At 32.5% G+C, this 27,707-nt stretch overlaps 2 protein-coding genes and 1 pseudogene across 3 annotated transcripts; all 3 read left to right on the forward strand.

Moving 5' to 3' along the window:
• The first annotated feature begins 1,147 nt into the window (after positions 1-1,147).
• LOC128156307 (uncharacterized) lies at positions 1,148-20,134 on the forward strand. Of its 2 annotated transcripts, XM_052818391.1 has the most exons (10): positions 1,148-1,444; positions 1,542-1,650; positions 2,140-2,239; positions 2,445-2,560; positions 2,657-2,753; positions 3,638-3,762; positions 4,068-4,191; positions 4,669-4,775; positions 4,888-5,023; positions 20,123-20,134. In XM_052818391.1, exons 2-9 carry the CDS (start codon positions 1,575-1,577, stop codon positions 4,980-4,982), a joined length of 840 nt encoding a protein of 279 aa, XP_052674351.1. In that variant the 5' UTR covers positions 1,148-1,444; positions 1,542-1,574; the 3' UTR covers positions 4,983-5,023; positions 20,123-20,134. The 2 variants fall into 2 exon arrangements, with proteins under 2 accessions (XP_052674351.1, XP_052674350.1); XM_052818390.1 differs by lacking the exon at positions 20,123-20,134 and having other exon boundaries at positions 1,149-1,444; positions 4,888-6,301.
• Positions 12,273-13,194, forward strand: LOC128156679 (uncharacterized; annotated as a pseudogene).
• A 5,877-nt stretch (positions 20,135-26,011) lies between the features above and the next one.
• Positions 26,012-27,541, forward strand: LOC128155928 (uncharacterized). The gene is made up of 5 exons (XM_052817817.1): positions 26,012-26,085; positions 26,211-26,488; positions 26,652-26,753; positions 26,886-27,095; positions 27,222-27,541. The coding sequence occupies exons 2-5, from the start codon at positions 26,230-26,232 to the stop codon at positions 27,392-27,394; spliced, it is 744 nt and encodes a 247-aa protein (XP_052673777.1). The 5' UTR covers positions 26,012-26,085; positions 26,211-26,229; the 3' UTR covers positions 27,395-27,541.
• Positions 27,542-27,707: the final 166 nt, after the last annotated feature.

Below are 27,707 nucleotides of genomic sequence, written 5' to 3' on the forward strand. Positions count from 1 at the left end.
TTAAACGGCTTCCCCTGTTCGTTGCTGTATTTGTTCGACAAATTAACCTTTTAAGTTTTATGTTAAATGTTTGATTGTATTCATTTTTTATTTGCATTGACTACCCAATATTGTGTTCTATTAAATAACTCTGTTTATTCCATAAACCCAATGGGGCTTTTTTAAGCTACATAAATATTAAATTTGCCGTCCCAATGTACGAAATTCTACAGGTTTACAAATTTTTCATTTTATTTCTAAACAACCATGTCCGATACTGTAAAGTTTCATCCTCTTTCAAAATTTTGAATATCAAACTCAGTGTTCAGGCCTTTCGAAAAAAATACACTTATGACTTTAGAGTTGAGTTCATGGTCGATTATTTCCCGATGTGTTATATATTTATATAGAGTAAACTATGATATCATAATTCTGCGAGGACTTGTCAGTTATGTAACTTGCCAACGATTTTTAAGTCGACTTATCAGATATTAAAACTGCATTTATTGTGAGTTCTATTACATACATGTACGGGAACGTACAATGCATTACCGCCTCGTACTGTTGTTTAAATCTACAATTAAGCCCAACTTGATTTTTTAACCATGCCCCGACCGTATTAATGTTCACCTCATAATCTTCAAAGAATAAATGCTTATTACTTATATTTGTATAATTTTTCAGCAACTAAACAATAAAACGTTAAAATCAAACATTTTTACGTTCATTTCGTGTGATTATACAAACGCCGCTTGCGCACCACCAATACATCATTTGCGTAATTGATAAAATGTATTGAACTATACGTAAAATTTGATTTGCAGCGTTATAACAGTCAAATAGATTAGAAAGTGTAAATTTGAAAAAAGTCATTACGAAATCTCGTTACTAAATGTTTTAATATAAATAATGCACTGGTTATTCACGTGTTGGTTACAAGCGCTGGCTTAGTATAAGTTTTAAATTTAAATAGCTTCTGCGTAAAAACCTGACCTAAAAACCGTAAAGACCAAACTGCTGTAGTGGGTTTAAAATTTTGTAGATTACAATCATCGTATGCCTCACATGCTCTATTGTCGTTTTTGACATCGCATATTTTACCATGTTCTATATTACTATGGTATGGTCACATTTCAATCAGTGTTTAGCCAATGTTTCCATTGCAACAAAAACAGCTATTTAGTGCAAGGTACAACTGCTAGTATTTATTGAAAAAAACTGGTGGCCTCAAAATTGAGAAGTTAGTCTCATTCAACCAGACGCTCGGTTGTCTCCGTAAATCTCCGACGCGCAGAGAGTTGAACGAGACAAAACCTGATGTAACATCACGCGCTGCGAAATCTCAGATGTTTTCATTGGAAAAGAAAATGAAAGTAGAATGGAATTTAGGAGACGCAGATTAGTTGGCTTTATTTATAAACTTTATCTTTAGTACTTCATGTGATTTGGATTGGTTATTATTCAGGTACTTTTGATTTGAAAAAAAAGCCAAAATTATCATTTTCAAATGATGCATTCTGCTTTATGGCTCTTCATAGTGATATCATTGTCTCTTTATTTAGTTCTTGCCTGTTGAGAAACATTTATAGTGTATAATGGCTCAACTCAATGTTAGACGTATTACACAAGGAACGACAAATTTCATCATTCTGAATCTTCTATTAGTCTCAGGTAAGGGTGCTGATAATTTAATAATATTGTTTTATGTTCTTCAGTGATTTCATTTAGATTTATGAGAATTCTTTGATATTAAGTGAGCGATATCAAATGCTAATTAAGATTTAGTAACATTGTGCAAATGACGCAGTTTCAAAAACAATTCAAACACTTTAAACGGACATGAAACAGTTTTCAAAATAAGTGATATAAGGTATATATCTAAGAACTTATAGATAAAATACCCTTTTATTAACAAAAGCATAACATGAAAATGAAAGTAGATGCATTCTGTGAAGTAAGTGATTAAATTGTTTGGTTTCGTTTCAGTTTAAGATATATAATGGTATTTTGAAATAATTAATATCCCTAATAGTTCCTTAATTAAATGACAAGTTTATACCTTTAAGTTTTTGTTGTTCTATTAAAAAAAAAGAAATAATTTGTATATGCTTTATTTGTATTAGTTAGCATGCATTATTAAATGTTCTGACTTTTCTCAAGGTGTGGCCATTGCAGATGAATGTTTTCTACCAAAAGTTCATGAATGTTTTACAAACGTCAACATGACTGTTTTGTCTGAAAATCAAACAGCTTTCTGCAAGTGAGATTCTTTAAATTTGAGACTTACATAACTTTTTTAACTATAAGGTCTAAATAAATAAATTAACGAATACATGAACAATTGATCAAATTATAAAATATTCCACAAGCTTAATAGAACGTTGAATAATTTTAAAAACTAATGTAATCTTGCTCAAGAAAATCCTATACATCGAATAAGCATTTTTGGGAATTGCAATTTACAGCAATGAAATGGGAAAGCTCAAACAGTGCTTAAAACCGTATGACGCAGCTTGTCAAAACGAGTCTATATACAAACTGAATATTGAAGCATTCAAGCCATCAACATTTGGATGTAACGGTAAATTTACCTGAAATCAACATAGAAATAAACTTTGATGAAACATAATATTTTTTATGCTTTGAGGGAAATGAATGCTATATGTTTTATTTATAGATAATGGAAGCTTGCAATGCGACGTAAAAGCTATTCAAAGATGTTACAAAAATTTGGATACCTCAACTATTGTAACAAATGTTACTCAATTTTGCAAGTTTGTATCCCATGTTTAAGAATAAAGCTGCTTTATTTTATATTCATCTATTAGTAATCAACATAAAACATTATCTCATTTATAGATCACAAGATATTGTTACCTGTGTTAGTCTGCCGTCGCCGACTGTTAAACAACTAAACTACCAAGATAATTTATTAAATTTTTATGTATATTTAAATTGGGAGGGAACATAACTAATTCAATTCCTGATACCACTATATGGGCTATAGATGTGACCAGTTACAAAAGTATTTTGAAATCTTTTCTAATCTAATTACGTAGCTTAACGACTGAGTACATGAATATAATGAGCAAAAGGCCTTTACAAATTCCCCTGAAAACCATGACCCATTTAATAGAAATTATGGGTCATAAGATAGAAGATAATTGACAATAAAGTGTTTTTTATTGCATACTCTCCGTCACTATTCTTTTTTTAAGCTACCTTTAAAAATATTTTTGTTTTATCACGCCAATATCGTGATATAAAAAATCCAATGCGATCTCTTAAATTATGAATCACTGCAACAGATAAAAAACAGAAATTAAATTTTGCTAGATTGTTACCTAAAAAATATAGTGTTAGTTCGTCGGGTTCATATAGGTACATGACCTTGAAGGATTCAAATCTGCCGAATGTCAAAGTTGATGGTTATTTTTGAAACAGATAGATAGGTTGCCGAATGTTCTTTTTTTTACAAGGTAATTATAACCTATTCTGTCGTGATCTAAAATATGTCCACCATATACACACTTGTGTTATAACTACGATTGTGCAAAGAAATAATATTGATATTTATCATGTATTAATTTTCATTAACATTAATTTGCAATAAAGGTTAAAATGTTGTAAATTCATTATTTTACAATGGCACCTTCAGCTTTAATTTGAAGGAAGCCCAAGACTGTCTGATGGTCTACAAGAACGTGTGTTTGTCCAGCTCGTACTCAGACTTATACAAGTCCTTGAACGCCTTACTTCAGCCAAATCAATACGGATGCTTAGGTAACTTTTGCTGTGATCATTTTTATAAATTTTAAGATTTTACGAGAATTAATCATTATCAAGATTATAAATGAATGTCACCGGGTTAACAGGTGTGTGACTGTCAGTCGATATTTTGGGCCTCATTAGCAAGAGCGCTGGCACAGTACGCCAAAGGACTAGGGTTAAAATCCCGGTTGATACTTGACTTTTCACCACCTTACATTTGGTCCCAACGACGAATTACGTTTACAAATAAATATTTAACATTATTTACTTACACTGGTAATATGAATGTATTAAAATTCATTTATTTTCTATCGTAGATACCAGTGGGGTACAATGCGAATTATTTACAGCCACTCGTTGTATCTTGGATTTCAATTTCGACCGCATGGAACATCTGCAATCCTCTGGCTGGCCATCGATGAACACGACAGCTCTTTGTGGGTACGTCTGAATGGGCTTTAAGACAGCTGGATGGTCTTCGAAATGTTAAGGCGATATCTACCTCTTATAGTTTAAATTTTAAAGCTGAAATTCGTTGATGTTTCCTTCACTAAATAATAGTTTATGGCACTTAATACTATATTTTTTAAGTTTAAAGCAAATCTGTTGGTTAATTTTTGGACCATCCAATATCCTCAAAAAGCTGGGTTATTGAATAAATTGTTGGATAATGAAATTATACTTTTCAGACATAGTTTTATTTCCAACTCAAAGAAAATGGGTGATCAGTAAATATTGACAACAAATTCTTCAACAATTACTGTACTGTTAACTACTGATTTATCACTCATTTAGTACGAACAATTACTATTTGGTTTCCAAACTCTCAATCTTTATCAGTAATTTTACATGTAGAAACGACTATGGTTATTGTAATTTTGTTTATTAAATCAACATTTTGAGTTTACATTTATTCAGACATCTACAGAAAGCAGAAGCATGCATCGCACCGTATGATAATGCTTGTAAATCCAAACCTTCTTTCAACATTATTAAACAATATTTGAAACCTGACCTTTGTAAAGGTACGTTCTGAAACATAAACTTTTTACTTGAAAATGTAGACAAACACTTATATATGTTTTCAGAAATTAAAAAAAAATGAATCTCAAAACTTTCAATTCGACACTTTTCCAGAACCAGTTACCCCTACATCGTCGGGCTCGTCGGCAACAGTGGCAAATCTTATTTCCAACGCCATATTGCTTTTGTTTTACTTAACCTACCGATGAACAAACTTAAATAAACATTATTATCTGAGTATACTCTGCAAACAAAACCGAAAAAAGCCTGGAAAAGTTTTGGTAAACACAACTCCATGGAAAAAGAAGGACTAACACTTAAAATTTTACACCAGCGTTCGGAATATTTCATTTATTGTACAGTTATGTGTTGTTTTTTCGCTTGATTATAGATTGTATCTTTGCTTTGTTAATATTGTTAGAAATGTCAATTTTTATATTGAAAACGGGCGACATTTGTATTAGCCTATACATATTGTTCTTTCATGAAATAATAATTTTGAAATGCATGTATACATGTATTGTTGTAAAATCTCATTTATGTTAGGTTTTTTGTTAAAATTTGTTTTTCATAAATAAATGAAGACTTTCGCCCTAGCTGAAATATGGTAAATAAGGTACTCTATATATGTCGAAAAAAGAGAGTTTTTTCATGTATATAAAACATGTTTTTTAAGGAGCGTGGTCACGATTTTGGTCAACTTTATTTTTTTTTATTGTTTAAAATGCTTTTTATAGTGCATTTCTAATGATTAACCAAAATATTAGTGTCAGTCGAAGATTAATAAGCAAGATAAAGAGCTTACAAATATTTGTTATGTAAAGAAGGCTAGTGCCAAGTTTTTTGGTAATCTCGCTAATAATTCGACGATCGAGACTCAAATTTTGGTTGACATTTAGAAAACCTACAAAAGCATTGTAAACATTAAAAACAAAATAAATTTTGACCAAAATCGTGACCATGCCCCGTTAATGTTCATTATAGGGCAAATGTTTATTGCAAATAAAACTTAAGTAATTGAATGCGTTTCTACCTCTGCTAATCAATGAACTCTTTTTAAATTATAACTTGATTCAAATATTTTAGTTTGATGTATTATAAGATCGATCGTTTTTGAAAATATTTTTACACTATTGCAATGAACATGTGATATATCTAGTTATACCTCTTAAACCGTGAGGGGTATGTTTATTCTTGATTATACCGTATAAATGACATCCGGGTTATTTTGCTTTCTCCTTGAATCCTTTGCTTGTACATCATGTAAAAAAAATAATTCATTACATTTTCATATACCTGTACAAAAACAAAACCTTTCTATAGATTTTTGAATTTTCAGACATGACCATTTCTATCTTAATTTTTTTAAATGAATTTTAGATTCGAAACATTTATATTGGCATTGAGTTTCTATTTTGTACATATACTTTGATTATGATTATCATCTAAAATACTGTTTATTTATAGATATGTATACCTATTTATGTTGTATGATAAATGTATTATTTTGTTTTTAACATTTAAAAATTGAACTTATTTGACTTTTGATTTTTCAATTAAATCATATTGTTTAAACAAACTTGTTACAGTGGTTTTTACTTCAAATGTTTGAAATGTAAAACCAATTGAAATGAATCGCAATCTAAAGCAAATGAACTAATTTGAAATGCTAGAAAACACATTGAATACAACAGGATGATATCAAATCCCTCGAAAAACCTATTTTCAATATGAAGTAAGATGTGATTGAAAAGCCTGGTTACGAGTTCCAAATCGGACTTCCAGCCTAGAGAGATAACAGGAAGCATTTTAGGAGGTGACAGAATACTTAATGAAAACTCAAAACACGTCCTTAGTTTCGGTTGGCTGTACATAACTTGATCAGTGGTGAGCAGATTTAAAAACATCAGTAATGGCAGAAGAAGATGTGAGTTAATAAGTTGATGGTATGGTCATAGACTGAGATAATAAGTTAACATGGCCTGAAATGGCAAGTAATGATTTAGTCATCTGACTCTTTTTTGGTTTGATGATTAGAATAGGTATGAGTCACTCATGATGGCATATTCTTTAAGGATCTTGTTGAGATGTTTTGGTCCCCTTGTGTGTGTATACATCTCAATAAGTCGGTAGATAATCCTTGTATTATCAAAATAATGGAGAAAAATGAATCTTGCAGAAGAAATATGTCATGCCATTCATATAATACAGTGCATTTGTGCTTGAAATTTTAGTGAAAGGCCATTATAAAAGATAACAGTTAAACACAAGCTGGCGATTTGGTCATGGTTTATTTATTAATTAGCAATAAGTTTAACAACCGACCTGTCACCCACTTGATGAACAGGTATATGGCTGCACAATAAATCAATAAATCAATCAAAATCAACAGTTATTTAATCAATCAATAATCAATAATCAAAGTTCAATAAATCAATCAATAAATCAAAGTTCAAATATGAAAGTCAATATCACTATGGCTTTGCTGAATTTTTCAGGGATGCTATGTGATGGATGGGTAGAGAAGAAAAGGATGTTGAATCCGATATTAATCAGGACAATCTAACCCGATTGATTTGGTAAAGCTAACTCCGTCAAAATATTTTAGTATTAATATAATTAGTTGCTGTTACTTGTATAAATGAATTTATCTGTAGGGATAAATTCCAATATCTAAATTTTTTCTAAAAAGAATATTAATACTAAAGTGCACATAGCTTCTATAACCATTTTAACCGATGCCAGGTTTTGCTTTTACAACAAAAAATATAAATATACACAAGAGACGTAAAAAGAAAAGTTTTTGGAAACGCTTGAATAATGTTTTCATGAAAAAGAACTGGAGAAAAAATCCCAAATGGATATACTTTATTCACAGATTATTAAGGAATTAAAAAACCAATAAATTTATAAATAAGGGTAATATTTTGAAATATAACTGTATCAAACAAAAACTATGATGTATTGATTACAATAGCTGACTTGTCCAGGATGTTTACAACAATTGGCTGATAACATAAGAGCATTGGCCCCTTATTCTGTCCACGACTTGGAGAAACTGCGGAGAAATTAATTAACATGTCGCTTATTTAGTAAACAGGAGAACTTCTTATTGGTAGGCAATTTGTAAAACACATTATTGTTTATTGTGAAACACACCAACAAATGACACTTACATGTTGAAATCTGTCAGAAAGCACTGACTTTTATATCTTTTCATTCAAACAAATTAAAATATACGACATGCAGCTTTTTTTTAATGACCTTCAATACACTTTGCATAATAAAATTTGAAATGTTCCATATATACAAACAAACTACTTAAATTTGTATTCCATATAACCGTTCACATTAAACATACATAAATATTTCAAATTATTTCTGGACAAATAATTTTCATTTTGATGTTGGGCCATTGTGACATTTATAATTTCTTGAATAAAATCCCCTATCCTGTACTTAAACTTAATTAACAATTTAGTAATTACTATTAATGCAAGCATATGGTTATTAATGTCTTAAACATGCATCCTATTAGAGGACAGGTTTTTTCTTGAACAGATATGTTCTATTTTTAATCTATTCGTAAACCGGTGTTAATATTTTTTGGTAAGATTAAATATAGGATTTTAGAAATATGGAAATCGATTCAATTAAAAACGTTATCTCTAATGAATTAAAAAAAATAAGTAAAGTCCTGTATAATGTATATATATGTATATAAGATAACTTACAAGAACTACACTGAAATAGAGCACATTTGAACATTCTCCCCATAATATAGGATATATTCGAGATATCCCATGTTCGAGATACCGATATTTACCTGTATATAAGATAACTTACAAGAACTACACTGAAATAGAGCACATTTGAACATTCTCCCCATAATATAGGATGCAGTTATGCCTTTGACGGACCAGAGTAGTCAAACCTTTGCATTCAGCGTTTTATCTAATTTGTCTAAGTAATTAATGGTATACAACTAATACATTTTCCTTACTTTACAAATTTGCTGATGGTGAAAACATAAAGTTTCCTTTGTATATGCCTCACGTTGTCTTTAGATACAGCATTAATAATCGACTTAATTTTCATTGCAGTCCATGAAAACTGTTTTAAAAAACCAGTTCAATTACACAGACAAGTTTCAATGACGTCAGTACTTTCTTTATTTATGCTATTTATGTTATTCACTAAGACTTAAATAAATAAATGATAAAAAAGTGAAATATAAATTAAATGCACATCTTCGTCCTTGAAGGTAAAATGCTGCGCAGTTTGATTGGTCGCAATTTATTTATTACAGGAACCCAACTGAGAGGGAACCTGACCGCATTCTTGTTTAAACATTTTTTCAGCCAATCGTATCATTTGCCGGCCGATATGCTAAACGAAACATGAAGAAAGAATTCCGTTACTATTTCAATGCAAATAAATATTCTTGAGTCAAGTTATTTTGAGACAATGAGTTCATTATCAAGGCAAAATGTATTTACTTGTGTAACCTCATGTAACTCCAAACTCTTAATAAAGAGGAAATTCAAATATAGAATTTCAAACAACAAAATCACCCCATTTCTATACCACCCCCTTTACACATTAAAAATGAAAAAAGGAAAGATATATATTAGGTTTCAAGTGTTTCAGAATTTTGTCAACCAATATGCGTCATCGAAAAACAAGGTCATAGAAATGGTCAACAATATTAACGCCGAAATATGTCAAACAGTCCTGAAAATCGAGAGAGAATAGTGGGCATCGAACTGTTAATCAAATAAATAGGAAATAAGTTTTCACTTTACTGATTCTATCAGGAGGCATAGTGATAGCAATCTATTGGATGGCAGTGTGTTTCGTTTAAGGCCAGAAATTGTTTAATTGTTTGTAGATCATTTAAGTTTATATTCACGCTATAAAGAAGAACTGCATTTAAATAAAAACAACTTTTATTTTTTGGTTGCAAAGCATGAAAGAGGTATACGACTGGTTAAACGTGAATGATATAAGTACAGTGAAAATGGGGATCGAAAATATCATTTTATCATTATTTCATGGAAATTTGATCTGGATACAGATTTCAGCAACATTAAAATTCATTAAATTTATTAACGTGCTTGAATTATAAATCAAAGTACCGAAGAACTGACGGAAGTTGATTTTAACGATGATTATTTATTTTAAAATCAATGATATGTTATTTTGGATGACAAGTACAGGTAGTTTCTAATCTGTATTTGAATTACGCACATTATAATGATATGAAATTTCGGACTTTTTCGACACAAGAATGTTAATAAAACCCCATATGAATCATGTTTTAAAGTAATATTTAAAGATAGAATAAATTCAATCAAACTATGTATCAGTGATAATTATAAATATTTCTGGAAAATTTATGGATCCAAGCAATATTGAACTCTCGTCTTGTTCAACCAAACGCTCGACTGTCGCCGTTAATCTCCGACAAGCAAGAGAAACTCTCTGCTTGTCGGAGATTTACGGAGACAGCCGAGCGTCGGGTTGAACGAGACTATATTGAACTCTGGCGTAAGAATACATACAACTACAAAAATATCTAAATTGTTCGTACCATTTAAAATCTGACTATTTTTGAGGTATTTATAAATATGTTTCCTTGAAAAACAATGCTTTAGCATACATTATTTCGGATTTAAAAATTATTCTCAAGAACTAATTCTTGTCAGCGGCAATGATTTGTGCTTTGGTCCAAACACTGTTTCACTTTCGGTTTGTCAGAGTAACTGCATAGGAGAGTTGATTAAAATCAACTCCCATAAATCATTTTGAGGTCTTTCTGATTTCATCATTGCATATAAAAAATCTAATGAGTGATCTGATTTTCTATATGCATTTTAATGTACGATCTTAAGAGTGCAAAGTCATCAATGATGTTTCAAAAATGAAGTTATATATCGCAGTCTGTAAAATATGTACTTTTATCGTTATCACGGATATTCCAAGCAACGCGTATTAGAAATAAAACAGGTTTACAGCGGCATCATTTCACCATTATCATCACTATAAATCAATTAACCATCGTGTAAGACAGCAACACTCCTACCAATTTGTTACATATTTTGCAATATACAATACATATAAAACATGATGACCGTCTTAACCAGCGGTTCATCTTAAAATAATTAGGCACTGTAATTAAACAATTAATCACTTGTGTTAATATTTGTAACCAAAGAATCCTTCCCGTTAGAGGTATTGGGTTTTCCTGATACTTTTGGCGATATTTATAATTATCATGAAAGGAGTCTATGCATTATTAAGTACAAGTATTTTTATGTCCCAAATTGAAGTTATAAATAGAGTTTTTGAAGACAAATTAAATCATACAGAATTAAAGGGTTTTATTATAGTGATGACCTGGATGATCAATTCTATAATAGAAATATGTTAAATTGATAAAGTAGAGGAAAGAAAAGGGCAAGAAGGAGTATCAGGTAAAAAAACCCTCACCGAGTGCATGTTTAATCCAACACTAATTGTTTTTAAATAATAAATGCAAACAATCGACATTAATAGAACAATCAAAGTACAGTACTGAAAAGCGTTAACCTAGCTTGGTTCTAAAGGAAATTCACTTTGTGCAAGCTTAGTTAGAAAGAATAAATTTAATTTTTCTATATTTCAGCTTTTTTCCCTTATCACTTCGACAGCCCCTGCAGTGATGTACGTAAGCCCCGCACATTAGATTCACAATAGGAATGAGAGTACCAATGCACCGGATGTTGACATCAGAGAAGTGTTAATACAAGATTGAGCTGAGCAGAAAAAGGCAGGGCTTAGGTGATTAGCTGAATTAATTGCTGAAATAATAATCATTTTAGATTAAAATTAACAATGTTTAAATTTAATGATGGAATGAGGTAGTACTGCAGAGAGTAAAGAAATAAGAGAGGTTAACGTAAGGGTTGGTGATATTTTAGAGACTAGGAAGAATTTGCTGCGGATCGCTGTAGGTTGTAAACAAGTAAAATTTTGACCTATAAACGCAGTGGGAACCTATATATTTCAAGTGATTTTCTGTTAGCACTTGGAATGAACTTTCAGATGTTGTATGGCTGTAAGTATAATAGCAAACTAGCCAGGGGGGTTTAAGTTAGCATTGAGCTCCAAGGGAAATGAATTGGTACTCTTTTCCCAATATCCCGAACAACAATAGCCCGTGAAATTTTGTGCGTAAACCCCTAAAACTAGTTCTCTAACCAGTTTGAATTTCTTCTCCCAATTGGGTGCCTCAGCCTCAAATGAGATGATAAGCTTACCTTGTGATTCATAGATAAAGCAAACGTGGTTCGTACGGAAGCAAAAAATTTACGCTCTTGGATTTTAATTTTATTTTCTTTAGTTTATATTTTAGTGCAATAGTTTTTAGTGTAGTTTGTGTGTTTTTAGTGACTTAGTGATTTTACGTACTTATCATTTATTTTTTGGAACTTTTATTCTTGTTTAAAACTTGAACAATGTCTAGCGGCGATTCGCCCAGAGACAAGAGCTTAGGCTCAAAAACAATGGCCGTAAATGGCAATGATCGTAACGATCAAACTCTTAAAGGTGACGCACCTGAGAAAAATATTGAGTCAATTGTGTTCTCAATGCAAAAAACAAATGACTGAAAATCAAAAAACTATGTTGACACTGACACAAAAAATGCAAGAACACGTGTTATGTGATCCGTTGATGAGGGGAGAAGGGAGAAAAGCGAAAAGCGCAGGACATTCTCCAAACGGCTTCAACAAGCAAAACAAATAGGCAAGATAGTGAATCCGACACTGAGTCCGACACGGACAACGACAGTTTTGAAGAGCTCCTCGTCGAAGGGTCAGAAGAAAAAGAATCTGACGCTGACGATCTCTTGGAAGAGTTAGCGGAGTGCTTTGGTTCGGATGACAAATGTGGCGAACCGATATACGAAAAGCTAGCGAAAGTCGCAAACGACGGCATGAGGACTAAACTTTACAACGAAAAAATCAAGGAAATTTCCGAGAAGTACTGCAGACCAAAAAACGTTACTAATTTGGTCACGCCAAAAGTGAACAGCGAAATCTGGACTCACTTAAACAGAAAAGTTAGGACTCAAGATGTCCGTCTTCAAAAGTCCCAGGCCCTGGTATGTAAAGCCATTGTGTCAACTTCAACAACTTGATCTATTGTTGAAGGCCAAAAAGAAGGGGAAGAATCAGCTCCAATGGGTGATGTTACAGACAAAAACGAGGAGTTTAAAGCATTGTGCTCTAATGATCATCCCGAGACGGATAACTTGTTCCGTGACGACCTCAGAAAGTGGTAGAGGACATCGTGAAAGGAAACAAAGTTGGTTCCAAAATATCGGGCCCTTTCCATAGAGATAATAAACCATACAGCCGAAAATCGTTTGGGCATTGAAATTGTTTATCCATATGGTAAAAAAGGGGAAAAGTTGCGCTATAGAATCACGCAAAATGAATGATGTTCTAGCTAATATATTTCATTAAATAAAATCGATATTTATTTACATTTAGATTCTATACTCATTTCAACTGAAGCCAGGTTTTGCGTATTATTAGAAATGTATAATGATAAATATTTTTTAAAGAGAATCTGCTGTTTTTATACAGAAGAGATAAACATATATCTAGCGGGCATTTTCTAATCCGTAAAATACATAGAGATGCTCCACATTAGGCTTTTTGATGAATTTTGACAAATTGTATCAAGTAATGAGAGAATTTAATAACATCAGTTTGAATATGATGGAATCATGTGGGTGGATCTATACAGCAGTACTATAGTAAATTATAAACTCGATTTTTATGCTTTAGTACCGGTTTATGGGGGTGAAAAGAGTTAATTTTTTGAGGCATCATATCATTAAAATGTAACTATCTTAAATATGCCAATTGGAACTTTTTGTAAGACCTTTGTAATCGCTAAGAGCTGAGCATCCGGTTCACATAGAATAGAGTAAATGGAGCGGATCCTCATTTTACTGTTTTAAAGAAGTAAGGTTCCTCTAGGATCTTGCTGTTCATCGAAGTATTATGTATTTTTTTTACCAGAGATTGGCCGGTTTTTACGAAAGCCTTGGCCTCCCTAATCTTGTATACACAAAAACTGCAGATAAATTGATAAACAAGTCCGTTTCCTTGATGGAGGAGTCCTCGTCTGTTAATTGGTGCATAATGAATACAAGTCATACAAAAAGTCATAAATACATCAAACGTGTATATTTGGTATTCCGTCATCATGCATATAACATTCAAAGTGTACATACTTTGTTCCAAAATTAAATGATTATTATTTCATAGACAAGGTGGTTGAAAAACATAAATATGATATAAGGATAACCCATGAAAGCTCGAAAGCCTTTTCCCGAAGGCGTTCTCTTAATAATATATGAAATATTTTCTTATTTAGTTTAGTTCAAATTTTACAGTTCTACTTTTTTTTATTTTGTTCATTTATACAAATTAAACGATACGACAACATTTAATAAATATAACCTTTTGTGCATAATGTATTATATATTTAGAAAGTTAACATATTCAAAGTACATAAATTTGAATTCCATGCTACCATTCACATTAAAATAGATATAAATTTCTGTTGATTTCTGCTCCAATAGGTTTTGTTTTGATGTTGGGTCATCATGAAAAACATAGGTAAATAAAATCCCCTATCCTGTAATTAATTAAAACATTTTAATTAACGATTTAGTAATTACAAGCATTGTAACTACATAGTTATAAATGTCTGAAACATGCATTTCAATCCATTCAAACACGAATAGTAGTTTTTCCTTATGATTTTGGTAAATTTTATTTGACATTTGGAAAGAAAGAAATTGATTCGATTGAGAGCATTATCAATAATTAATTACAAACAACCACCCAAGTCTCCTAAAAGAAAACTTACATATACTTCACTGAATTAGAGCATATGATATGTTCTTTCTCCCAAGAACATTTATGTTGCATTAATGCATTTAACGGGTTTGTGTCATCCAGATATTGCATTCAGCAATAAACTTATCCTATCTTAGGAATTACAGGTTAACTTTGCTATTTATACATTGTACATCTTTGTAAATCTATAGTATACATGTACAAATTCGGTGACAATCCAAATAGATGTAATTGCTCTATTTTCTGTATGAGCTTTTTGTTGTCTTTAAATTTTAATAGCATTTTTTTTTACTTTGAGTCCATGTAGGCTGTATTAAGAATACAAATTATTCACTCAGAAAAACTTCAATGATGTAAAATTTTAAATTTATGAAAAAATGCAAGAAAAATACGAGTTATGCAACGGATAAACCGTTGTCCTTGAAAAACATAAGCTGCGCAATTTAATTCGTTACAATTTATTTCAATTTTTATTCAAGAAAAGCACCAAAAAGAGGGAACCTGACCGCATTTTTGTTTGAAACCTTTTTTTCATCCAATCGTATAATTTGCCGACCAATATGCTAAACAGGTACATGCAGAAAGAAATTCGTTATTTTTCGATGCAAATATAAACTATTAGATAAACGTTTTTTAAACAATGAGTTCATTGTCAATGCAAAATGTATAAACATAAAATGAGTATATTTTGATCACAAATAACCCCATACTTTTTTATGCAAAGTGATTGAAATTAAAGGAAAACTTAAAATTATTAGTTCAGTAAATAACATTCTGTTGGGTTTAAGTCAAAAAAGAAATCGTGTTAATGGACAAATAGGACTTTCAAAAATCGACCAGTATCTGGCCTTAAACCCAATACATTGCTATCCAATGAAACTTCTGTTACAATGACTTTTAATAAAACCCGTAAAGTGTACACTTGCTTTTGATTTCATTTGTTAACTATTTAAAATTAGTTCAATACACACTTTCAATCTTCCCCTTCAACACAACTGGGGTTGTCATATGATGATTACGTTTAAACTAAAGCACTTAAAATAACATCTATTTTGGTTTTGACCTTAAAGGGAATGAAGTGAAGGGAAAAGGGAATTAAAAATTGAAAGAAAAAAATAACAACAACAAACTGTCAGCCATATCAAAAATCCATATAGCGAAATATACTATCGGAAAAAAGAAACTGTGCATTATTTAATATATGAAAAAACATTTAAAAATTACAATAAACAAATTTTATTTTTTGTAATACTATTAACACATGTATTTGTAACAACATCTCATAACACATTAATGTCAAAGTCGAATAACGTCAATTTCAGAACACTCAAAAGTCACTGTTATTTGAAATTGAATTAACTAAATTAATAACGCGTGTGACCACCATTTGCGTTCACGCATGCTTGACAGCGACGCCTCATTGATGCCACTAAAGTGTTCAGAAATGCTTCAGGGATGTTGTTCCAGATGTTGGTTTAAGCATGGCCTATATCAGCCAATGTCACTGGCTGATTTGGTAACCGGCGTAAACGTCTTTCCATTTCAACCCAGACGTGCTCGATCGGCGACAAATCGGAGGAAACAGCTGGCCAAGGCAAGACATCGACATTCTGTTTAACAAACAAGTCCCTCACTACACGTGCAACGTGTGGCCTTGCGTTGTCTTGCTGCAGAGTGATGTGATTTTGATGTCCCTGTATGAAAGGTATCACAAGACGCTGAATAATTTCATCTTGATAGCGTACGCCGGTGAGATTTCCATTGACAATTTGTAGAGGGGTCCTTCCACGTGCTGATATTCCACCCCACACCATAACGCTACCTCCACCAAATTGTCGACGTTGCACAACACAAGCGTCCTGGTAACGCTCCCCAACGCGACTATACTCCCTACAACGGCCGTTACTGCTATCCAAATGAAATCTGGATTCATCAGTGAACAGAATATTGGCCCAGACATCGACATTCTGTTTAACAAACAAGTCCCTCACTACACGTGCAACGTGTGGCCTTGCGTTGTCTTGCTGCAGAGTGATGTGATTTTGATGTCCCTGTATGAAAGGTATCACAAGACGCTGAATAATTTCATCTTGATAGCGTACGCCGGTGAGATTTCCATTGACAATTTGTAGAGGGGTCCTTCCACGTGCTGATATTCCACCCCACACCATAACGCTACCTCCACCAAATTGTCGACGTTGCACAACACAAGCGTCCTGGTAACGCTCCCCAACGCGACTATACTCCCTACAACGGCCGTTACTGCTATCCAAATGAAATCTGGATTCATCAGTGAACAGAATATTGGCCCAGTCCTGTATTCTGAATCGCAGATGTCGTGTGCACCACGCTAGTCTGGCGATACGATGACGTTGAAGCAGTACTGTGCGCACCGCTGGACGTCTTGGTCTGATGTTTTGCTCGCGCAGACGATTACGAACAGTTCCTGGACTAATTGGTCGAAGCCATGGAATGCTACGGGCAGTCAAACTTGCTGTCTGGAAACGATTTCTCAGATGCACAAGTCTGATGTGGTTGTCCTGTTGACGTGACGTCACACGAGGTCACCCAGAGCGCGGTCGATCCTGAGTGTTGCCAGATTGTTGAAAACGTCTATATAATGACTGGATGGTGTTCCAATGAACTCCAAAGTGTCTTGCTACAGTATTTTGTGCAATTCCAGATTGCATCGATTACGTTGGTTTTCGTTGCGTCGTGGCATGACATAGGGGTAAATTTTGTTGAAACTAAAGTGTGATTTCCTTAAAAAAAAGTTAAAACAAATCCTTTACAGTTCTTATTCCAAACAGTATTGGCCCGTAAAACTCGTGCGTACAAATTCTTCAATAAACAACAGGTGCTCACTAACCATGAAAAAGTCCGTGCACCCGGAGGTTACCTTCCGATATTGTCAAAAACATTACCATTATCGAGTGTTTAAATTTTATAAATACAAACAATAGATATAGAAAATTTTTAGTAAATTTTATAATGCACAGTTTCTTTTTTCCGCTAGTATACAAATTCAAAACGGAGCAGCACGGACCTCTGAAAAGATAGAGGTGGGATCAGGTGCTTAGGAGGAGTAAGCATCCCTTGTTGACCGGTCGGACCGACCGTGTGTCACAACCGGACATATCCGGATCGAGGCAAATGTCAAAATCAGGAAAATGTCACCACAAGGAAAAAACTAAACGCCGATGGCCTGGTTTGTGTGTGATGGTTAAAATTCAAACCTCGAGCACTTCTATTACATTTGAGGTGGGATCAGTGCCTAGGAGGAGTTAGCATCCCCTGCCGATCGGTTGCACACGTCGTGTGCACATTGTCAAGATCATGGGAAACAATGGGCAATTTTTTTCTTTTATTTTCATTTTTTTCTTTTAGGGGGTTGTGAAGTAGGATTTTTGAGAAATACACGACTGGATATACGTGAATGATATACAAATACAGTAGAAACCGGAAACAAACAATAAATGACCATTTTGCATGGAAATGTGACTTTTAAAGATCAACTTTTAAAAATTGAATTATGATTGAATTATGACATGCTTAAACTTATTATGACATCTATCTATTTATCTCAATTTACATTCGTATAAAATAGCAACAGCGAAACCAATTTGTTACAGTGATAGCAATATGCATAAGATACAATAGTCGTCTAAACCAGCAAATCATCATTAAAATACACAAGCATTGCAATTAAACGATAAATCATTATACAACACTGAGGTATAATTGTGTATTAAAAGTGCAACACAATTTATAAAATAAAGAGTGCAAATTATGCATTGAAAGCAGTCATTAAGGATAAGACATCTAACCAAATTGTCTTTACTGTTGAGGATTTCTGGTATTTATAATATATTTTGGTCATACGTATACAACTATGTGCTTTAAAAAAATGTTTATGCCAAAACATTCTAATGTATAAAAAAGGATTTGAACATTTGGTGAAAGATAAAATAACTAATAAACAATTGTTATGACAAGTGTTATGATATACTGCCTGATCGATGATATAATAGATAAAATCTACTTTCACAAAAAGTTACGTATCACAGCAAAAATCGGGTATCTCCTATCACAATTTCCAACAACATTTTTACTTCAACATGCAAAATAATATGAATGGCCATGTAAGAAAACGTTGCTGAAGCAACCTGGTGCTCTTGACTTCCTATTTTTGAATATGTAGAATGTTTATGTTTTTGAGAATGGCCGGGTTGGGACTTAGTCTTTAATTTGTTGTTCAAGAAGCAAGGTGAACGAAGGATGATATCTCACAATTTCAAAATTGCTCCAAAAATTGAACGGTGGAAAAAAAACCCTCATCAAATTCAGTCAAGTGAATTTGTTGCCATTACAAATTAAATCGGCAATTTTGATTGATTGCGTTCTATCAACTTAACCTTCGTTAATTGACAAAATATACAGCTGTGTAATCAGTGCAAAAAGGTCTGAATGAAATTTTAAAAAATCGACTTATCCATACCTTAGAGTGCAAAATAATTCTTATAACGACAAACATCGTGTAAAGCATATTAGTAAGGCTAAATGGCTTATCTTTAAATAATTCAACTTATACCTAAGTTAATCAAGGAAAATAAAAGTAAAGAAATTCATTTCAACTGTATTGGTAAGATGTTCCCCTATTACACAATAAAAGAACAATCTGAATAGAAATGAAGCTTTCTAAATTAACGTAGAGTCAATATTCTGATGAACGAATGAATAGAACAGACAGCTAAGGCGACAACAGCTGCCACGCGCTCCCATTTCTGTGTGTAAACCGTCAAATCAGATGAAATGATGTGGGTCGATTTTTCAAAAACGTTTGACAGTTAGTTTGGCAGCTTCCTTGCCACCCATACCTGTGGCATATGCGTGATCATATAAACTGTAGTAGGGGGTTAAAGACCCGATAAAATTATATAGGGAGAATATTACATTACTTTCAATTCATTATCGATAAGATTTTATCATTTTGGAACTCAATATAAATGATTTTATGAATGAACTGCTACATACAAGTATATGTATTGATGTGAGTTATAAAGTTGTTAAACTTACAATTTAATGATCAAGAAGAGAAAATAAAAACTCTTTAAAAGTTTGATTTTTTTTAGGGAAACGTCTCCAACGTGGAAGTGCACGTGGGTCACCCTTTTACAATTATTGCATGCATTGTATCTTTTATTCCGAGATTCGGTATTTGTAAGATTTAATGTACATGTATTATCGCTTTTATACTTGTTTTATTAGCCAAACAATAAATACATGGAAAGGATAAAAGAATTAAATAAAACAGATTCCTCCCTATGTTCTACGTGCAATAAATAGCAACTATGCCATGTCCATCATATTTGATAAATCATCATAGTGATATTGCCAGCGACGCTTAGAAAATTCACCATCTTTATAACGCAAAGGAAGCTAAAAATTATATTGAACGGCGAAAACTGAAGAGAAATTAATAAGGTTTAAACAAAATATCAAACGTCCTTACAAATAAGATTGATCTGAATTACACTAAACATAACACCCAATGGCCCTCACTAAAGAACAAGTTTTGCTGTACCCAAAAGGTTAAATCATGGTATCTTATTTCACAAATAGTGATAGATTGGACCATAAGACTTCAATCAATAGTATTAAATTCATGTCAGATAAATTATTTTTAACGTACACATTTGTGCAGCAACAAGTTTCATAAGAGGAAAAATGGAAAAAATGTTGTATCATACAGTCACACTCCTTTATATAGTTATCTTAGATTAATACTACACCAACTATCATTTAGCGTTATATTCTTTAATAAGAGATAATTTCTGTACTGAGTGCTGTCTAAAGTCATAACTAATAATGTTTTTGTACATTTCATATTTTCTACGTATTCAATCTTCTTAATTATTATTAACAATTATCAATTATTATAATCCAACTACATTTGTATTCACAAACTTTAACATCTTTCGGCTTTTTTGTCAAAAACATTGCAATCGAATATATGGATGTTTTAAATCAGAGTGTAAAATATTTTGTGTACAGGCATTTCAGGACTGGCCTAAATAGTTCTACATACATTTACATCAATTCAGTAGATGTTTCACTTCGGAAGTCGACTTTTAAAAACTGTACATCTGTATAACTACAACTATAACTATTGGTCTTCTGAATTGTAATAAATCAAGAAAGTGACACCTATAGGTCTTGTCTGCCTTTTTATTACTTTTGTGTGCATTAAAATATTCTTGGCTTCTCACAATGCTTAAAACTGAAAACCTTGAAATGTGGTTTTGATACAAATTGCCGCTTTCTTCAATTAGCCAGTGTACAGTTAACAAAAGAGATCAACATCAAAGCAGAAACAAAAAATTATATTTATGGCCGTCAATATTCTTTACAATATTAATCTAACAAAAAAGCTTTTAAAAATAAACAGAAGTCTAACAGGAGACCATGTCAGTATACACATGAATTATATTAATGGGATGAAACTTGTCATATTATAAGTATGTATATATTACGTTTTTGTTATCTTTGTGAAATCGCTGTACCGGGGGAGGGGATCAGGGGAGATATTTATAGGAAGTGATTTCTTATTAAGGCATTCATAAACAATATTTGTTGTCGCTTAATACTGCAATCGCTGTATAAAGAAGTATCGATATTAAATAAGTATGGTTTTCCCCTCATTATTGCATAATTGATATTTGTCAAGTTTTCATACTCTCAATTTATATAGAAAATTAAATGTACAAGTATTTCTTTTGTATGTTTAAATTCAAAATTACTATATATTCATGTACCTAAAGTTAATCCTAGTACATTGTACACTTACATACGAAAAGAGAAACGACGTTACCTTAATTTTTTAATTCGTAATAAAAAGTTGAATGTTTGACCACACCCTCTTTCTTTTGTCTCCTTATCGCCTGATTGAAGCCCTGACAGTTATTTTCGAGAAACTGTAAAACTTCCCCTTCCATTGATTGATACACAAACAATCGATTACACTGAATTACGACTGACAGAAAAACGATCGATAATTTATGGAATTCTGTGGTGCACTGTTATATGACACGGAGGGCGCCAACTTCCACAGCCTACCGACAGTACGTGGATGTACTAAGTACATTCTCAGTACACAAAAATTCCCCCTTTTTCTCTTTCATCACAATGAAATTTTAAACGTAGTATGATTTTCAAATTTTTTTTTTATACAATACTGCAGTGACAATACCTGGTTGTAATAAGAGCCCACACTATTACGATATTATTGATTTAATGCACATGTCTTCATATAACAGACTCGCTAGCTGGTGGGTCTATTGTAATAAAACAAAATTGTATTATATTATACTTACATGTAACATATTTTTTAGTGTACTCAACTCTGTAATTGGCGTGATTGACTCTCCAGTGGTGTTTGATTATTGAGACTCCTAATTAAACGCGAGGGAATTAACATCCGCGTTAAATCGTGAGAAGGAATCCTCGCGATTTTTCAAATCTTGCTTTTATTTTTTAGACAATAAACTCTCAGCTTTTGGAAATTGTAACAACAAATTGGTGCTTATGATTTTATATTCTCATGATTTGATGCAAAACAGTAGAATCGCGGATTTTAAAAGTACTCGCGTAAAATAAGGAATTTACAGTATTACCGGAACTAAAAAAAAGGAAGAACCTCCCTAATGTTAAACTTTGTAACTGATATACATTATATCTATGTACATAAATTACTGGTATATACTTAAACCAACCAGTATATTTCCTTAAAGGTATTAATGGTATACTTTTGATGACACAGCATATCGATTAAAAACGAATCAAGATGAAATAATCATGGGAGAAGTACCACAACTGTGTAAAAACCACCAAATATTGTGGTATCTTGTGACATGGAATCCTACTAGAAGTGCTCGTGTTTAAGGAAAACATGTATTAAACTTAATGATTTTTAGTTAAACGTGGGCAAAATTTAAAAAAAATTCATATATTTGTAGATTGTCTTTCTCTACCAAAGGCCATTCTGATGTCTGCTCGTCAAAAACAGTTTGAGGAATTATAATTGGAAAAGCAAATATAATGTCTATATACACAGGGTTTTAAGGTCTAGCTTCCTTGATGATGCAGACCTTTGGAACTCGAATGATCTCTACATTTACTAAACGTTTCCATTTGCTAGACAAGATATATCTTAAACCCAGCTTGCGATTCTTAATTAGAAAGTTTGGCTTCTTCAGACAAGCTTGCATTCTTTTGTTATTAGTCCTGACCAATGATGTTACTGTTATACATAATAAATCATTTGCTAAACCTAAAAAAACGAACTCCATCATCAATGGAAAACCTTTACAAAATACGAGAAACCTGGGCTCTATTTCATTCATTTTGCAGCATAAGACCTGTTGGATGCATTGATTTATGAAAATATGGATCTCTACAACATTGTTGTAAAAGGCAAACATCACGATATACTTAATACGTTTGAGCCAAAAAAAGTTTCACACCGGTAAATGTTTTCACAATATAACACTATAGAAGGAAAAAAAATCTTAAAATTCAGTTAGTATGTCTCTCGACAAAAAGGAAATGTTACAATGTATTTGTTACCTATCTCATCAGCTAACGCCATAAAAAGGGCAAGTGATACGGCATTTTTTCAAAATATCTAGCTCAAATCAGGTCTACCCTCAAAACAACGTGTTTCCGTTTGTATGTTAAAAGACTGCTCACTCCCCAGGAAGCTGCTGCATGTGCCTTGAAAGAACTAGTCCCTGTGAAAATAGATCATCATCTAAAAAAATACATGCATTAAATATCCTTCTCAGTGGTACAATTTTTTTAAAAACCAAGTAAAGGAAAATGTACATATGCAGTCAAGAAAAAACAATAATTCTGAAGTATAACATTATGTATATGAAACTACAATTGACTAAGTTCATTTTGATTGGTCGATTATCGATGTGATACCTTTAAATTTTGGTCGTTTACCGGGTGACGTAATGTCAATTTCTCCCATAGAGGTTACCAAAATACTACGGTTAATGTCTGTCACCCAGATCTGAACGGAAAACATGTAATGTGCAGGATAGTTTGATCATTTAGCTTGGGGTCTTAATCATTTAGCTCAAGATGAGCCTATTGCTCTTAAAAATGAAACAAGAGTTTTAAGTTTGTTGTCAGATAAGCAAAGGGTTCTGAAAATGTTATGAAGGCAACATTTGATTGGTGTATCGAGTAACTTGTACAATTTTTATTGGGGGTGTAAGTTTTATCATATGCTCCCAAGCTTTCAGATAACAAATGCATTTATTTAGTCTTTATCTTAACACAAAATGAAGTGACATAATGTTTTAACCACATAAAATATTTATCATATAACAATTGTAAATATTTTGTTTAATGTTGTTGATTAAGTCTACATGAAGTACACACTGTCAAGGCTTTCCATTGTTATGACGTCTGGTAGTTTATATTCATGTGTATTACTTAATTACGAGTAAATATGCCAATCAAACACAAAACATATGCCCTATTTGCAAGGATGCCAGGTGTCTCCACAGGGGCATACATTAGAAATGTTAATGTAATGTTTTCGCATCGGAAGTTTTTTCATTACATACAATTTGTTTCACTCTCTCTTTAAAATGAACATCGAAACGAGGCAAAGCAATTTTGAATAAAATGACACAAGACACATATATACTACTTATAAAATTTATACCTGACTAAATACATATTTAATTGAACCGGTTTACACATCAGTATACACATTTAAAATTGTATGATTGTTTTTTGGTTTTAATTCGTAACATTACGACTAGTATATATAGTGTATCTCTATTTGAGTTTTGAAATGGTCATTACTTCTTCATTGAATCATTGGATTTTCTTACTCTTCTTAAGCACGCACAAAACTGGTGAATACATGTTCTGAAATTATTTTGCGCTTTCTGGGTCATCTGTGTTTCATTAAAAAATAATTTGAGTTTTCATATTAATCAAGGTAAGCATATGAATCACGCTTACCTTTGATGCCAATTATGCAAATAATGGGCAACGAGTTTTTACGATTATAACTTAAAATTTTGAAGCCTAATCTACAATGCAAAGAACCACCTGTGAATTCGTCTAAACCTTGCAGGAATAAAGTCATTAGATTTTCAAATCTGTACTTTTCCATTAACTCGTTATTAAATAGGACTTCATTAAGCTGTTTATTCAATTAATGGAAATACTTAATTTATTTCAAACCTATGACATTAATTTTTCTGTCAGATAATCTTAATTTGAGATGTGATAAAGGTATCAGCCAGAGTCGTTATTTTTCAAACAATGCGATTCTTGGAAAATTCGCTGTTAAACATTAACGATAATGGTTTCAAAGAGGCAAAGTGTAAAATTGGCTGAAGATATCAGTTTTATACATCAACTTATAAATCACACCACTGTATCAGGAATTTTACTTTTGGTATAGAACGCAATGGGATAAATGCTCCTTCCATAACGACCTCCCATATTGCAATATTAGTAAAACATGTACTGGTATAGAAAAAAAAGTACTGTTAGCAGGAAAAAAGTCACACTCGTTTACAGTTAAATTGTACAACTAATTTCAGAAACATATGAAGCACAAAATAAACGTGTTTAGGCTGACAATGTTTGCACTACCGTATACGAGCCTCTATGCCCCAAGGAATAATGCAGCACCCTTACGACATGATGCTTAGACGAGTCATCAGTAGAATAAAGTTGCACATAAACAGTACCCATAGAGAACCCAGTCCGGATAAGACCTAGTGCTTGATTTTTGGATGTAAATGGTGGAGGGGGGTGCAAAAATGTAAAATTTCAAATCAAACATACTGTTTAAAAAGAACCATAATTATATGAGTAGTATATTTTTATCTTTTTTTTTTGCTTAATCATATTATTTACAAATATTTGATTTTTACAAAAGCATATGTCTTTGCTCGACAATAAATGTGTACCTTAATTATAATTTGCACGGGCTAAAAAAACGCCCATGAACAAACAAAGTGCACAGGTTCAGGAAACTACGTGAAATCACAAACGCCAAGTAAACAAAGAAAAAAGGTAAGCATGCAAAAAATCAATTACACGTCACGGCACGAAATAAGCAAAGAAATTACTAGAGCGTGTAATAAATTATAAACAACTACCGGGTTTTCTGGAACCATTAACAGAATAAAGACAAACAGTTATTGAACGTTGAATCAACCAATCTACGTCGACGGAGGGCTGAACAAAGATAATCGTCACGCTTCGCCAGCCGTGGACCGTGGCGCGTGCAACTATAAAACAGACGACAGGTTGGTTAATTGTATATTGCTATCAAACTCCTCTACTGAAAACAGTAAGTATTGTAGCAAAACTACACAGAAAGAACCTTTAATCGAAAGATTATACTTATAGTTATTTTCTGTTTTAACCTTACAACAAGAAAATGTTTTAAATTTATTATGTTGGTTTCCTTTGCAGGAGCGGTAAACCGTCAATCATGCTGGAAGAATTACGCCGAGCTTTGCATTACCATGCATCAACTTCTTCACCAAAAGTGACCAAAGAAAGTGCAATGGATGAAATACGAATGATGCTCAGACTCTTCAGCTCTGTGTATCAAGGTGATCTGGCAGAATTCAAGTGTTTGTTGAAAGCCGGAGTTGACCCAAATTCAACGGATTGTGAAGGAAATTCTCTGATGCATATTGTAATTGAAAATGGACTTTACGATATGGTGGAAATTTTACTTACTCACAGTAAGTACATTTAAGTACTTGATACAATTTTTGTATTTCTTTTATGAATAATACATCTTGATGTATAACTTTTTTTTGTTAAAATGAAATTACATTGTGTGCAATTCGAACACCAAAAGGGGAGTTACTTTGCATTAAGTTTCATTTCAATTTTTGATTTTAGATGCATACGACATCAATCAAGAAGATCGAAATGGACAGACGCCATTAATGCTAGCCGTTATTTTAGGCGAGGAAGAGATCATCCGTCTTTTGGTGCGGGCAGGTAAATATTGCGTTATTTATTTTGACAGATCAGACGTTATGCGGAACCCATGACAATAAAATCATCAATATATACCACGCCTTACGTTGATTTTTTATATATGCATTTACAACAGTTGTTTACTTTTTTCAGGGGCTGATGTGAACGAGATCAACAATGCTGGAAAGTCCGCTCTCCTTATAGCGCTGGAGGATGGGAAATTCGACATAGCAGAGTACCTTATCAAACATGGAGGGGATGTCAACACAGTTGACCATCTGGGTCAAAGTGCGCTGTTTCTAACCATGAATAATAACACAGACCACAAATGCATCAAACTTCTGAAGAAACTCATTAAAGCAGGTAAGGTGTTGGTTAGTTTTTTGTTTTTTTTTTATCAAATTTGATGACAAAGTATTTAATATTCACCTTTAGTGAGCTTTCACTTTTTAAACATTTGCTTTATTTCATATGTATTCACTTTTCTAGGTTACTCATTCGAAAAAGACAGGTTCTGGCTGAAGGACGATGGTTTTGGATATTCACTCTGTTCCTGTGATAAATCTGTGTCAAAACTTTTGAAAAAATTGGATTGTAGTCGCGCCTCTTTGGACAGAAGCCTAAGCACCCACTTCCCATTGGAATTCACAAAAGTTGGATGAACAAAAAACAAGATGAACAAAAACACTTTCGATTATTATTATTTTTGCAAAACTGTGATATATTTATCTGTGATACCATATTTTCATATGAATTATGTACAAATGCTTATTGTGATGCCTTTATGTCAATAAAAGTTTACAAATGAATCATAATATTTTTCTACTTTTGTTGTCGTCCATGGAAGGTATTAACTGTCCTATAGAACAGCGATATACAATGTTTGAAAGAGTGTAGACAAAGGGGAAATCAACTATGAGAGAAAAAAACCCTAATTCATGCTCTTGAAATAGTATGTTGCGTTAAAATTGGGCT

Source organism: Crassostrea angulata, chromosome 7 (assembly GCF_025612915.1).
Source record: "Crassostrea angulata isolate pt1a10 chromosome 7, ASM2561291v2, whole genome shotgun sequence".
Classification (NCBI taxonomy): Eukaryota; Metazoa; Mollusca; class Bivalvia; order Ostreida; family Ostreidae; genus Magallana; species Magallana angulata.